Source organism: Amphiura filiformis, chromosome 1 (genome assembly GCF_039555335.1).
Source record: "Amphiura filiformis chromosome 1, Afil_fr2py, whole genome shotgun sequence".
NCBI lineage: Eukaryota > Metazoa > Echinodermata > Ophiuroidea > Amphilepidida > Amphiuridae > Amphiura > Amphiura filiformis.
Window position 1 is genome coordinate 7,548,863 of NC_092628.1, and position 13,645 is coordinate 7,562,507.

At 37.5% G+C, this 13,645-nt stretch overlaps 1 protein-coding gene across 1 annotated transcript in view; it reads left to right on the forward strand.

Annotated features, from left to right (window-relative positions):
- LOC140143825 (uncharacterized) overlaps positions 1–13,645 on the forward strand; it is a 111,334-nt gene that overhangs the window by 5,916 nt on the left and 91,773 nt on the right. Inside the window, exons 4-5 of the mRNA XM_072165943.1 lie at positions 7,804–8,046; positions 13,195–13,422. Of these exons, the coding sequence (XP_072022044.1) occupies positions 7,804–8,046; positions 13,195–13,422 (471 nt within the window). The remainder of the gene's footprint in view (positions 1–7,803; positions 8,047–13,194; positions 13,423–13,645) is intronic.

A 13,645-nucleotide genomic window follows, 5' to 3' on the forward strand; every position in this document is an offset into this window, starting at 1 on the left:
TTAGGGAGGGAGGGAGGGGGTCAAAAAGTCCGATAACGTTTGTAAAAAAGTAATTAAAACATCGGTCAAAGTTCTTTCATCTCATCTCATCTCATCTGTATAGTCAGCAAGACATCATTTCTCGACGCATCACGCTAACTGTGTAAAAACCTCTGAATGATGCTTGCATTAAATTTTAATTGTTACTTTTGGTTTGGTAGTGGTCTTTAACTGCTGACTTAAAACTCTCAAGACTATTACAATTTACCGCCGATGGAGGGAGCTCATTCCATTCTTTTACAGTCGTTGGGAAGAAGGAGTCTCTCCAAGCCGCCACTTTCCATCTCATAGTCTGGTATTTTTGGTTATGTCCTCTCGTCTGTCTGTTTGTCTTCACAACGTAGTTTTGTAGGTCAATGTGAACCAACCCGTTGACCATTTTATAAAACATAGTAACTCTGGCAATCTTCCTTCTGGTCTGCAGAGGCTGCCAGATGAGGTCTTCCATTAACTGGGTGACAGTTCCAGGCATACGGCTGTACTCTTTCATGCAGAAACGAGCCGCTTGGGTCTGCACTTTTTCCAAAGCGTTGATATTGTGTTTTACATGGGGATCCCATGCTGAGGTATCATACTCAAGTAAAGGACGAACAATGGCTTGGTAAGCAGTGACTTTCACCTCCTGCCTGCAGTCAGCAAGGTTTCTCTTCAGAACACCCATTGCTCTCTGGGCCTTTTTGATACTAAGACTGGTCTGTGTTCCCCAATTGAGAGTGTTGGTAATTTCTACTCCCAGATAAGGGTGAGATGTCACACTCTCCAGCTGCTGCCCACAGAAAGTGTAGTAACGCTTGGTTGGAGCCCTGGTTGCTATGGACATTGAGGCACACTTGCTGGGATTAAAACTCATTAGCCAGTCCTCTTGCCATTTCTCTAAGGTTTGGAGATCCTCTTGCAAAATACTGGTGTTTCCACTGCCGTCAATAGGAGTATAGTAAACAATCGTCTGCAAACAGTCGACAAGTTGACCGCAGTTGATTAGGCAGATCATTTATATACAGCAAAAACCACAACGGTCCTGTTACAGTACCCTGTGGTACGCCAGAAATAACTGTAGCTGGATCAGAAGCTTGTCCATCTACCAGGACGCGCTGGGAACGGTCAGTTAAAAAACTCTCCACCCATTTGAGTAGGCTTCCGGTTATTCCATAATGGCTGAGTTTATAAAACAGTCTACGGTGGGGCACTTTGTCGAAGGCCTTTGAAAAATCTAAGATGGCAACGTCGACTTCCTTTTTAGAATTGAGTTCACTAGCAATGTCATGATTGGTTAGGATGAGTTGTGTTTCGGTGGAACGTTTCGCCCTAAACCCATGCTGCTGGTCGGTGAGAATGTTATACCTCTCCAGATGACCCATGACATGACTGTGGACTATGTGTTCGAGAATTTTGCAAACCACCACAGTCAATGAAACTGGCCGGTAATTACTGGCGTCTGCTCTGCTGCCTTTCTTGAAAAGGGCTGTTATGTTGGCTTCTTTCCATTGAGTAGGAACTTCTCCTGAGGTTGTTTCTTTTGAAACAACCTTTTGCTTACATATTTTCAACATTCTTAAAACTTGTTATTATTTTGCAAGCTTCATTAAGAAATACACTGCAATCACCATTATGATTTGTTTTGTTTGTGAATAGATTTTGTGTAGCTTATTCATTTTAATAATAATTGCATGACATACTTGTTGTAGCCTCTTATTCCATCATGCATGATGCATGTGTTACTGTTGGCAACATTCCCTAATGAGACCTTTTTGGACCTATCCTAGTGTTTCTGTATCTAATTTTGGTTTAGTTTTTTATTATTTTATTCAATTTTATTTAAGTAAACTTGTAACAAAACTTAACATCATGTTTAAGGGAACAAACGTTTCTGCTATGCTCTGATCAAACATTGATGATATTTTGACCCACTCCTGGTTTTGATACAGATGGGGAGGGAGAGGGTCAGCTATGAAACAAAACAAGTTACGTTTTTAGAATGTCATCGATCTTTTGGTTTCTTTCCTAATGTTCATCATAATCATTTATATGACACCATATTAGTACTGCATCAAAATCACCATCAAACTGTAAGCCAGGTGTTTCTCAACCATGTTTTGAATATGACTCCATATCTTGAGTCAATCCATTCATAGTCCCATCAATATGACTCTATATCTTGAGAGTCAATCCTCTCATGGTCCCATCAATATTGCTTCATATCTGGAGTCAATCCGCTCATGGCACATCAATATGACTCCATATCTTGAGTCAATCCACTCATGGCCCCATCAATATGACTCCATATCTTGAATCAATCCACTCATGATCCCATCAATATGACTTCATATCTTGAGCGTCAATCCACTCATGGTCACATCAATGTTACTTCATATCTTGAGTCAATCCGCTCATGGCACATCAATATGACTCAAGAGTCAACCCACTCATGGTCCCATCAATATGACTCCATATCATGAGAGTCAATCCGCTCATGGTCTCATCAATTGTGTTACTTTTCTGCATATTTTCTTGATATACCAAACCCCTTACCACTATGAAGTTGTTTATAAACGATTTTTGAAAAGAGTTATTATATAAGTATATGGAAAAGCCTACTTCGTGCAACTGTGTTTTCCATTGCTACTTACGGATGCGAGTCTTGGGCTATGACCGAGAATGACGGGAAAAAAGTTGATGCTTATGAGATGTGGTGTTACAGGAGGCTTCTACAAGTGACATTGAAAGACAGGAGAACAAATTCGTGGATCCTAGACAAGATTGGTACAAGTCTAACCATCAGAAACGGCATAATGGAGAGAAAGCTGAAGTACTTTGGCCATGTTGTCAGGAAACATGGAGATGTAGAAAAACAAATTTTACAAGTGGCTATGGAAGACCGACGAGGAAGGGGACGTCCACCAACATCTTGGACTAATGACGTGAAGCTGGTTTCTAACCAAGGAATGTAAGGTGCAACTTGGCATCAGATCGAGTGAGATGGCATACTCTTGCGAAGACCACAACAGCGCTAAACAGCGCCTCCTGACAAACGGGGAGAGAGAATTTACTTTGCGCTGCGATCAACAATCAATATTAACGTGAAAATATACAATGATGCCACGAGTCATGAACTCACAAGGACCAAAAATTTAAAAGCTAAAAATTGTTACGATTAGGCTAATTATCCAGTAGTTCAGATGTTCTTTGTGACTCATGAAGATCTATTATTTGTCTTATTTCATTTTGCAGCTGTCACTGATGTTAATTCGGGTAAGTGCATGAGTGTGATGAGTGGAAGAATTAATTGAAATGTTAAATATAAGTTAATTTTATTTACTTCATCCCAGCAAACACAAAAACGTTTTAAAAACATTTTAAATAAGTTATATTTTGGGTTTTGGTTTAGGTAAAAACGTTTTAATAACATTAAAATGTCGGTTATATAAAAGTCATGGTAACGTTTTAAAACGTTTTGTATGAAAACACACTACAACAATATTTTTAAATGTTTTCAAAAAATGTTATTTTAAACTATTTTTGCACAAATTTTTGACAAATATTGTGTCAATACTTAAATAACATTATGTTAAAATATTTGAACCCAGCAAACACAGAAATGTTCTTAAAATGTTTTTTCAAAACCTTTTAATAACATTTAAATGTCGGGTTATATAAAGGTCATGAAACCGTTTTTAAAACGTTATTGAAAATATTTTGGGCAAACATTTTTTCGCAAAATATTTTTTCAACCCCAAAATAACATTCTGTTTAGAATGTTTTATATCAAGTTTTCAAGAATGTTTTTGGAATGTTATTAAAACTTTTTATACCCTTTATATAACCCGACATTTAAACGTTATCTGTAAAACATTTTTGTTTGCTGAGCAGTAGATAATCTACTGCTGAGCAGTAGATTATCAAAAATGTTTTTAAGGTTATGAAAACGTTTTATACTCTTAATATACCCTTTATATAACCCGACATTTAAACGTTTTCTGACAACCTTTTATAACCTTTTGCGAATGATGTCGAAAACGTTTTGTGTTTGCTGGGATTATCCCTGTGGCTCTGTAAAAGCTGAGAGTAATTTTGTGATACTGCTTCATGAGTCTGTCTCTGTATCTTCCTCATGCATTGTGATAGGAACACTGTTATCTATACCCGTGCAACGGGGTATAGATATTGTATTCGTTGTGTTTAGTCTTCGACTTCTTCTCCTTCTTCTCCTTACGACCACACCTTTGCCCTTACTTGGCACAATGATGGCCCATGACCCCAGAAAATTCCGTAGAGTACCCCTGACCTCAGAGGTCAAAGGTCAAATTACAAATAGCTCTAGCTCAAGAACTATAGCGCCATCAGGGGTCACACTTAATACAATGATGACCTATGACCCCTACAGGCTACAGGGAGCAATATGTGTAAATTGTTAAAACCGCTTTAGCTCAAGAACTATAGCGCCCTCAGGGTTCATGCTTGGTGCAATGATAGCCCATTACCCTAAGATATTTCCTACAGTAACATCGACCCCAGAGGTCAAAGGTCATGGGCTACAGTGAGCAATATATTTAAAATTTCAAACAGCTCTAGCTCAAGGACTACAACGCCCTCAGGGTTCATACTTGGTACAATGATGACCTATGACCCTAGATGTATTCTATATTAGCCGCATCCCTAGAGGTCAAAGTTCAAAGGCTTTAAAAAGCAAATCAAGTACGACCTTTTAACACAGTGTAGCGTAATAGGTAGTATTTTGTGTGCTACCTGTGTTTGCAATGATAAGTACGTCAAGGAAACTGATCACTTGACAAAAAATCCCTTAAAAGGGAATGTGCAGCATTTGCTCTTTTAAAAATATTTTTAACAGGTATTGGTCGGGTCCTGTTGTCGTGGTGGGGCAGTATTTTTTTAAATCTCATTGTCATAATCTGATTGTATCTTTGCATCTATCTTGGTTACCGTAATTAAGATGGGGTCTGGTGGACCATGTCTGTATGTTCTTTTTTCCCTTCCACCAGGCCCAAGTACAGGTGAATAAAAATTAAAAAAAAAAAGTTTCAGATCCATGTGAAACAGGGCTGTCAACTTTTTGGAACTGTTTCGCGTGAGACACTGTCGAACATAGGCATACCGGGGAGGAATTATTTTTTGCCTACTAATTATTTTTAAGATGGCGTGATATTTTACTTTTTACGGTTCTTTGCGTGAGATTTACTACCTATAGCGTGAGATTATACTACCTTGAGACCGTGAGAAAATGACCGAATGCGTGAGACTCACGGCCAATGCGTGAGAGTTGACAGCCCTGATATTGTGAAATTAAATTCTATTCCTGAACATCGAAAACGTGCTTGCTTCTAAAATAATAAGCCATACATGTAGTTTTGCACTTGTTAAGTCCATGAATTGATCACAATCTTCCCCCATTCTAAAATATTTCAAGTATATAAAGAAATAGTAGGCTGCAAAGTTGTTGGATGTGCAAATTATATATTCCTTAATATATTGCCCAATCACTACTTGTTACGGGCGGCTTCAAAACCCGCCATCGCCAGTTCCGCCCGGTTGCGTTCGGTTAGCACCGGTTTTTTTGTTCTAAGCAATGGAATTTTGAATCTGTCCCTTACTACCGTGCAAGAAATAGATGGAATCAATGAAGAGTTTTTACACTTACCAAAGCCGTTGCCAAACATTCAGTCTAGTAGTAGTATTGCATCTTAAATTACCTTGCTAATTAACAATATATCATGTCCCCGTCGAACGCGTACAAAAGGAGATTGAGGTCATGCAGTTGACGATTATGTATATATTATTGTCTGTAATAAACGCCCTCTCTAATAAATGCCCCCCCGCGATTGTTTAATGAAAAAATGGCCGAATTCAAAACTTTCCCTGCCATATTGTTTTTGCGTAATAGCTTAAAGGTCCGTAACCCGATCGACAGCATCATCCCCCGATTTTTTCATTGTTGATGAGGTTTTGGTATCACATAATAGATACTATTTTTCTCATTACTATCCTGAAATTTGACGCTCCAAGTCGATGTATTTCCGGAGAAATCATGAAACACAGCGGCTTTTACAGGTATACCAGTTTGTAAACAATGGTAAATACTTTGATTTCTGGGCCGGGAATTATGAACGAAATAGCTCGTAATATCAGTCGCCTCAACAGCTACTTTGGTTTCGCGTCATATACATTCTGTGAAAAAAGCGAACCACACTAACTGCTGAGGAGACGCGTCTAGACGGTGTGCCGTATTTAATTATAAAATTTCCACGATGGAGGCAGCGGGCCGATTAGCTCAGTCGGTTAGCGCGCGCTTCATGTTTCTACCCAAGAGGTAACCGGTTCAAAATCCGGTGTCGGAATGGTTTTTTTTTCCTCTCCATTTTTAACCCAAACTTTTTTTATATTCATTTGAAATGTACATATTGCAAGGGGAAATATATTTTGTTTCCTTTTTTTCTTGAAACGGTACGAAAAAAACAAATATTTTTCGTTCAATACGGGCCGGGCATTGATTGTACAGCATGTCAGCATTAAATTCGTCATACGAACGGAAATGGTTGTTGTTGCTTGCCTACCCAGAATGCAATTCACGTATACCAAGGTATTGGATTGCAAATTTGGCTATTTATTCACATTTACGCCGAAAATGCTCTCGTTTTTTCACAAAGCAGCATAAAGGGGGCGATATTTGATATTATTATGTAATTTTAAAGACAATCCATATACAAAACCAATAGGGTTACCCCCTTTAAAATTTGCATAAGTGCTTGTCATCTCAATCGCTAAATTGAATGCACAGAAACTATTCAAAATTGATTTAATTTCGATCCAGGACTCTGATAGTTACGTTTGCACCTATTTTTATGGGATATATCGCATTGCATTTTGAAAACGAGGAATGTCCTTCTGATATCAAATAATTTAGATATTTTTTTTTAATTCGTGATATAATACACATTAAGATACATAATCATAAATATACAAATATAAGAAATATCACATTTTAATAATTTGCCATAAAATGTGTATTATATCGCGAATTAAAAAAAAAATCAACATTATTTGGTGCTGACATAACAGCCCCTCTTGTGTCAGCAATCAGACAGAAAATGATAGATTGTTCCCGAAGTTAACAAACTTGTTCTACAACTGTACTTTCATTATTTACATTTTACCCCAATTTGCTGATGTTTATAAACATTTGCCATCATCAATGAGTAAAGTAGAATTGTTGAACTACAACAAAATGAGTTATGTAACTGAATTTATTAAGAAGTGTTTTATGGTGCGTCAAGTCAAGACCCAGTTACAATTCGAGTTTGTTTCAGAATTATATCTCTAGATTAAATGGACTTTCAAATAATCCTCCCGATAACCCTACAATTACTGATTTCAATATTTCAAGTAGTTAAATGGTGGTCTGAAATATCACTTTTGGCGCATGGCTTCCTTGGAAGTTTTTACTTTCTCATATATATATGGATTTAGATTCTTGAAGGAATCTCTTAAATTCTGTATGCTGTCCATCACATCAAAACAAAATGGATATTTGGAGCCATGCATGTAAGATGTACATGTACAGATTGTGTTCCTGTGTAAATAGGAAGTGTAACCAACTGCAGGATTTACCTGTATTTTGCTCTCTTGGAAAATAGAGCACATTGTGTGAAATGTAGTTCTTTTACTTCGTGCTTTATCAAAATGATACTTTTCTGATTCTGTAGTATTTATGTTGACTAATAGCAAATGTCATTATTTTCCATGCTATTTCAGGACCTATTATTGTTAATAACTGTCCTGCTTCACCAATTACGGCAACCTCTAATGGATCACCTGTTCCTGTCACATGGACAACACCAACAGCCACATCAAATATTATGTTAACAGTTACCCTTCAGAACACACCTTATATATCAGGATCCTCATTTAACGTTGGAGATACTCAGGTGGTATATTATTGGCAGGATACAAATTCTAACAATGCTAACTGTATCTTTACAGTCCGTGTGATTCTTGGTAAGTACACGTCAGTTATTATCAATTAAAATATGTTAGGCACACACTACATGTAAATTAGGGGTCAGTTAGTTTGCCAAATGGGCTATTCCAGATGTATTCCGCACCCCCCCCCCCCTATGGAAGACACTTCCGGAATTCGGGGCTAATTTGACAGCCGGAATTCACATGTCAGGAAAACCCCATGGAAGACACTGCCGGAATTGTGGTAATATGTCTAATATGGCCAGCCGGAATTCACGTAAATGTAAATGTCTTCCATAGGGTTCCAGCATAGAGCCAGAATTCAAGTAAATGTCTTTCATAGGTTAATCGAGATGGTGATCATAAGTGAAGATTCTGCTGGAATTGGAGCATTTTTGACCATTTTCCAGCCGGAATATTAAGAAATGTGAATGTCATGGCCTTTCACAATCCCCTCTCTTGTTTTTTTTTCATTTATTTTAGCAGCCGGAGTTTCACCTAATCTCAATGTCTTCCATACCCTCCAGCCGGAATCTTTGCTAAAAATGACTGCTGGAATTCTAGACACATCTCAATTCCAGCTGGAATTGTATTTTTTTTAAATGTCTTCCATAGCGGGGGGTGCGGAATACATCTGGAATAGCCCAATATGTAATAACTAAATAAATTGACATCACTTTTGGCTTCCTTTTTTAAAATTTATTTCCTTGTTATAGATTTAGATTCTTGAAGTACCGTATTCATTCCATTTACCGCCCATGCCCCTGTAAGCGCCCACCCAGGAATGTTATACACCCGGGAATATATGTGACGTGTCATGCCCGGGGGCACTGTAGTGGTGAAGGGGGGGGGGGTATCAGGCGCGTCCGTAAATTCACGTAAAAAGGGTATTTTTTCAGAATAGGGTATCAAATTCATGTAAAATTCGTGTAAAAGGGTATGTTTTTGGAGCTCTTACGTACTTAGGGTAGTTTTGCCAAGTTTGGGATTTTGTGCTTTCTCCTTCATTCTTGAAAAGTGAAAGAAAAGTCTGCGGTCTTCTCCCTACTTCAATGCTACACCCCAAAAGCCATCCTTCAGCTGTCCGCGATGACAGATCCCTACTGGCCCAGCTATCATACTAAACACGAGGTCCCCGGACCAGGTCACAACCTGGCCAGAACATACAACCAATCAGCATGCGTTATGCCTTTTTCTTAACTGTGGAGTCAATATGAAGAAAAATATAAGAGGCTTTTCGATTGGCTTAACCTCTTTAAACTCATCAATATTCATGATAGTCTTGATAGCTTCCAGCCCAACTTTATAAACAAGCTGTGTGAACGAACTTTTGACATGTGTGAAATTTTAGAACGCTGGACAACCGATTCAGCAGAAATAATCGATATTTCCATTGATTGTCATCCAGGTCGCTTTTCCATTGAAAGCCAGGATTGCCCGACCAGCGATTTGGTAGCCCAAATCCCCAATTGAACAATCAATTTACAAAGATTGGATTTAAGCTGGCGTTTAAATAACGAAAGTCTGGGGATGTTACGAAGGTTATTTGGAAGTGTGTTCGAAACAGTTTGCTTGAAAAAACATACAGCGTAATATTTATGTTATGTAAATGAAAGTTTTGTTTAAAATATTGCCCAATTGTAAGATGTAAGATTGTTGGGCAAAGTTGTTTTGAGGAGAAGCAAATTTCAACACATTGGTCCCATGATCACGGTGATGATGAATTCAAATAATTAATCACTCACGTGATGAAAGATCCTCATAACATGATCAGTGTCATAGGAGTGCTAGGCCTGGGAATATCTTTGCTATATTGAAGTTCTGGCAACACTGTAGCCAGGCCGGGCACCCAGAGATATCGATCCACAATGCTAATATTAGCCTCAGATTTCACGCGTGGATTTTGAAAATTTTCAGCCGGCAGTAAAAAATGGTGAAATCAAAACGGAAATTCTGACAAAACTATGATATATTGCTCACGGTGATGTGCGTTGGAAAGTTGGAAAAATCCTTCATTAGCGAACTATATTACTTTGAAAAGCTAAAAGGTTGATCCAAAAAAGGCTCGCGGGCAGAGTTGAAGCCTATCAAAATCGAAAATCTTACACTAAATGACTGAATTTCACGCCTAAGTTTAACACTAGGATTTGAAAAAAAAATACAGTATCAAGCATTACAGTTTTTCCTGACATTTACTAAAAAATGAAAATTATTGCTTTTCATTTGGCCGAGAAAATTAATTTTACATTGAAAAGATGTAACTCAAAAGTTTGCTCATTTCAACACCAAATTCGATCGTTTGTATTGCCTCATTAAATAACTGAGTGAGCCTTGCATAACAAAAGAATTGGTTGTCCTGCGTAGAGACTGTATTTACAAACACGCCGATTGAATAATTTGGAACTATTTGCTGGCTTTCCTTTAATATAAATCAATGAGTTTGGATTTATCACTAAATCCAGCATGATAATTAATGCTCTATGATGTTTTCAATGGAGACGAAATTAGGAAATAGACCAAGCGAGACTGGCCGTGGTTGTTCATAATATGTGGTTTCCAATCGCCATGGTCGTCATTTGCGTTGGACTTGCAGTTCAAAATTCTCTTGGAAATGTGGAGAATTGTGTGCATCCCAATCCCAAAAAATAAATTCTAATATTTCAATCCAAAGGGTTGGACCTGTGATACAAAAAGGGCAAATTATTGGCACAAAAATCTTGAAAATATTGGACATACTGCATGACCTGTGAGGTAAGCTTTAACATGTTTCTTGAACCAGACTCTGGCTATGCAGAGCCGCCGGCATATTTTTACTACAACACACCATAGATCAGGTGTGTTTCTTGTTTAGGGGTAATAATTGCATAAATTACTTGTTTAGGGTTGGGGGAAAGACAACTACTTGTTTAGGATAGCAAATCGTGCTACTTATACTTGTTTAGGGGTGAAAATTCAATCTCAGAAATACTTGTTTAGGGTGCTTTTTGAGAGTCCACGGACGCGCCTGATACCCCCCTTCACCACTACAGTGGCCCCTGGGGTGTCATGTCAAAAGCAGACACTTTTTGGCAGGATCGTAAATGGAGAAATAGCCAAAATTCTGCCCGGGATGATTTTTTCACAATTTGGGGTTGTTGCGAATTTGTGATGTTATTAATGTTAAAAATATTGTTTGATAGTTTCAGACCGGAATATAACTGGCATCTTGTATTTTTTTTGAGACATTTTCAAGGTAATTCCTACTCTCAACATTGTCAATAATATTTTTAAAGGCCGATATCTCAATTTTCAATTTTATATTACCATTACTTACGAACTCATTATCTTCGCTTAGGAATGTCCGATTTCATTGGGGAAAATGCCGTTATGGAGCGAAATATCTCTATATTTAAGATATGTAAAAACCTCAAAATTTATAACCTGCCCAAAGGTGTCTGATTTTGACATGACACGTCACATATATGGATCTTCCATCATTATATCCAGGATCCAACTACATCAGTATCAGAATCAGAATCATCTACACATAAAAATCCACTGCATATTTTTTGGCGTATTTTATGCCTGCAAATTGATGTAAACAATATAAAAAATAAGCTCCCACCATGATTTGGTTCAGTGCTGTGGGTGGTTAACAGAACGATTGCGGTAATCTGAATCTAAAAATGGTGTGTGCAGCACATAACATTAAATGTTTTGGGTTCGTTCATATAAGAGATGTACAACGCATGGTAATTTTCCTGTTTAAAAAACAACTGCAGAATTTACCTGGTTTTATTTATTTTTAGCTTGTATTTGTTTTTATGGCCCCACAACAAAGTATGTGTTATGTGGGGTTTATGTTGGTAGGTTGATTGGCTGTCCGGTTCACTGGTAGCAAAACATTAATTCACTTTGCAGCCTACAAACAATAACGGATTAACTTCAAATTTGGTACGCTGCTCGAGTATATGTACTTATGTGCTGTATAGGTTTGTGTGAAGTTATTTGCATATTTATGAATATTAATGAGCTTATTTGCATAGTTTTGTATTCGCAAACCTTTGTTTTATGACTACCTTAATTACCAACCGCGTAATTCTAGTTAATCTTTAAAACCGGACTAATGCTTTAAATTGGGTGGTCTGCTATAATATTTATTACATCTTTTATCGTACAAAAGTTTGATGCCTTTTCCAAAATGTGTAAAACCACATCAAGTAATGCAGTGATGTGAATAATGGAATATGGAAGTGTAATATTTGATTCCAGTTTTTTGCAAACAAGAAAAGGAAAGAAATAATGATTTAAATTTTAAAGGTGTCATTTAGTGGTGCCCCATGGTCTGTTAAACACCAAAGGGTGGAGGCAAAGAATGTTAAATTTGTCATCATCACTTAAGTCACGGTATACCGTAAACGTTCGCCTAATGGCGCTATGGGCTCCCTTGACATACGTGGAATTTTAGGTACAACCTAAAAGTGCCCACCAGTAAAATTCCCACGAACAAATAAGGGCACGGAACCTTAATTCTTGTTGGGATTTCAGAAGTGGGAGCTCTCTATTTGCACATGAAATTTAACTTAAGGCAATGGAGCCCAGGTGCGGTATAGGTATACATACTGGTATTGCTCAAACCTTCAATAATGATTTCCCATAATTGACATAGAGGTCTACTGAACAAAAATATATCCTATATATTAATTTTACTTGAAGATGTAAAGGAACAAATCAAAGGTTTGATGACATCCTGTAAACAAAAGTGCTTTAGTTAGTAGGCTGTCCCATTCCCTCCCTCCCTGAAACGTAGGTGTGACATGTTGAAAATTCCAATATTTTAACTAGTTTTTTACAAACGTAATTGGACTTTTGACTCCCCCAACGAAAGAACTTTTGTTTATAGAATGTCATTGAGGTTTTGATTGTTCCCTTTAATTATTAGGGATAAGAAAGTAAATTTTCACTTAAAGAATAAGAGTACCGTATCATTCATAATTTCACACCTCACCATCTAGTTTCTTTCCGGAATGAAAAGCGACAGTTAGTTCTTCAGTGGTCAATAGAAGAGATGTGATACTTTTCTCGTGTTGGTGTACCGAATGTTGACGATTTATAAAGCGCGATTGGAATTGCAAAAGGGCTTATTACCAGCATGCACCTGTTTATACGATTTGTTTTGTATATTTTAAAAATCTTTTACAACAGATCAACAAAGTCCATCACTTAACAACTGCCCATCCAACATGGATATATCATCTAACCAAGCACACTGGACTGATCCCACTGCAACGGATAATATTGATCCATCACCTACAGTGTCCTGTTCTCCCACGTCAGGCAGTTTCTTCGCCACTGGAGATACTACCGTAACATGTACAGCCACTGATGCTGCTACCAATACAGCTACATGTACCTTTACAGTTACACTTGTTGGTATGATGAGTTTTACTTGCTCTTGAACATATTAAAGGCACTATCATTATCAGTGGTATGCCAAATTAGGAAATGAAAAAAAAATCATCAAATGTCAGTTGGATGTTTTTTTTAAAGAGAATGGGTGTGCTACCATACTGTACAAGTGATAAGACAACTAAAAAAACAAATAATTGAAAAATCTTACAATGTTGGAACAGACTCTTGTAGCTACATGGATTTG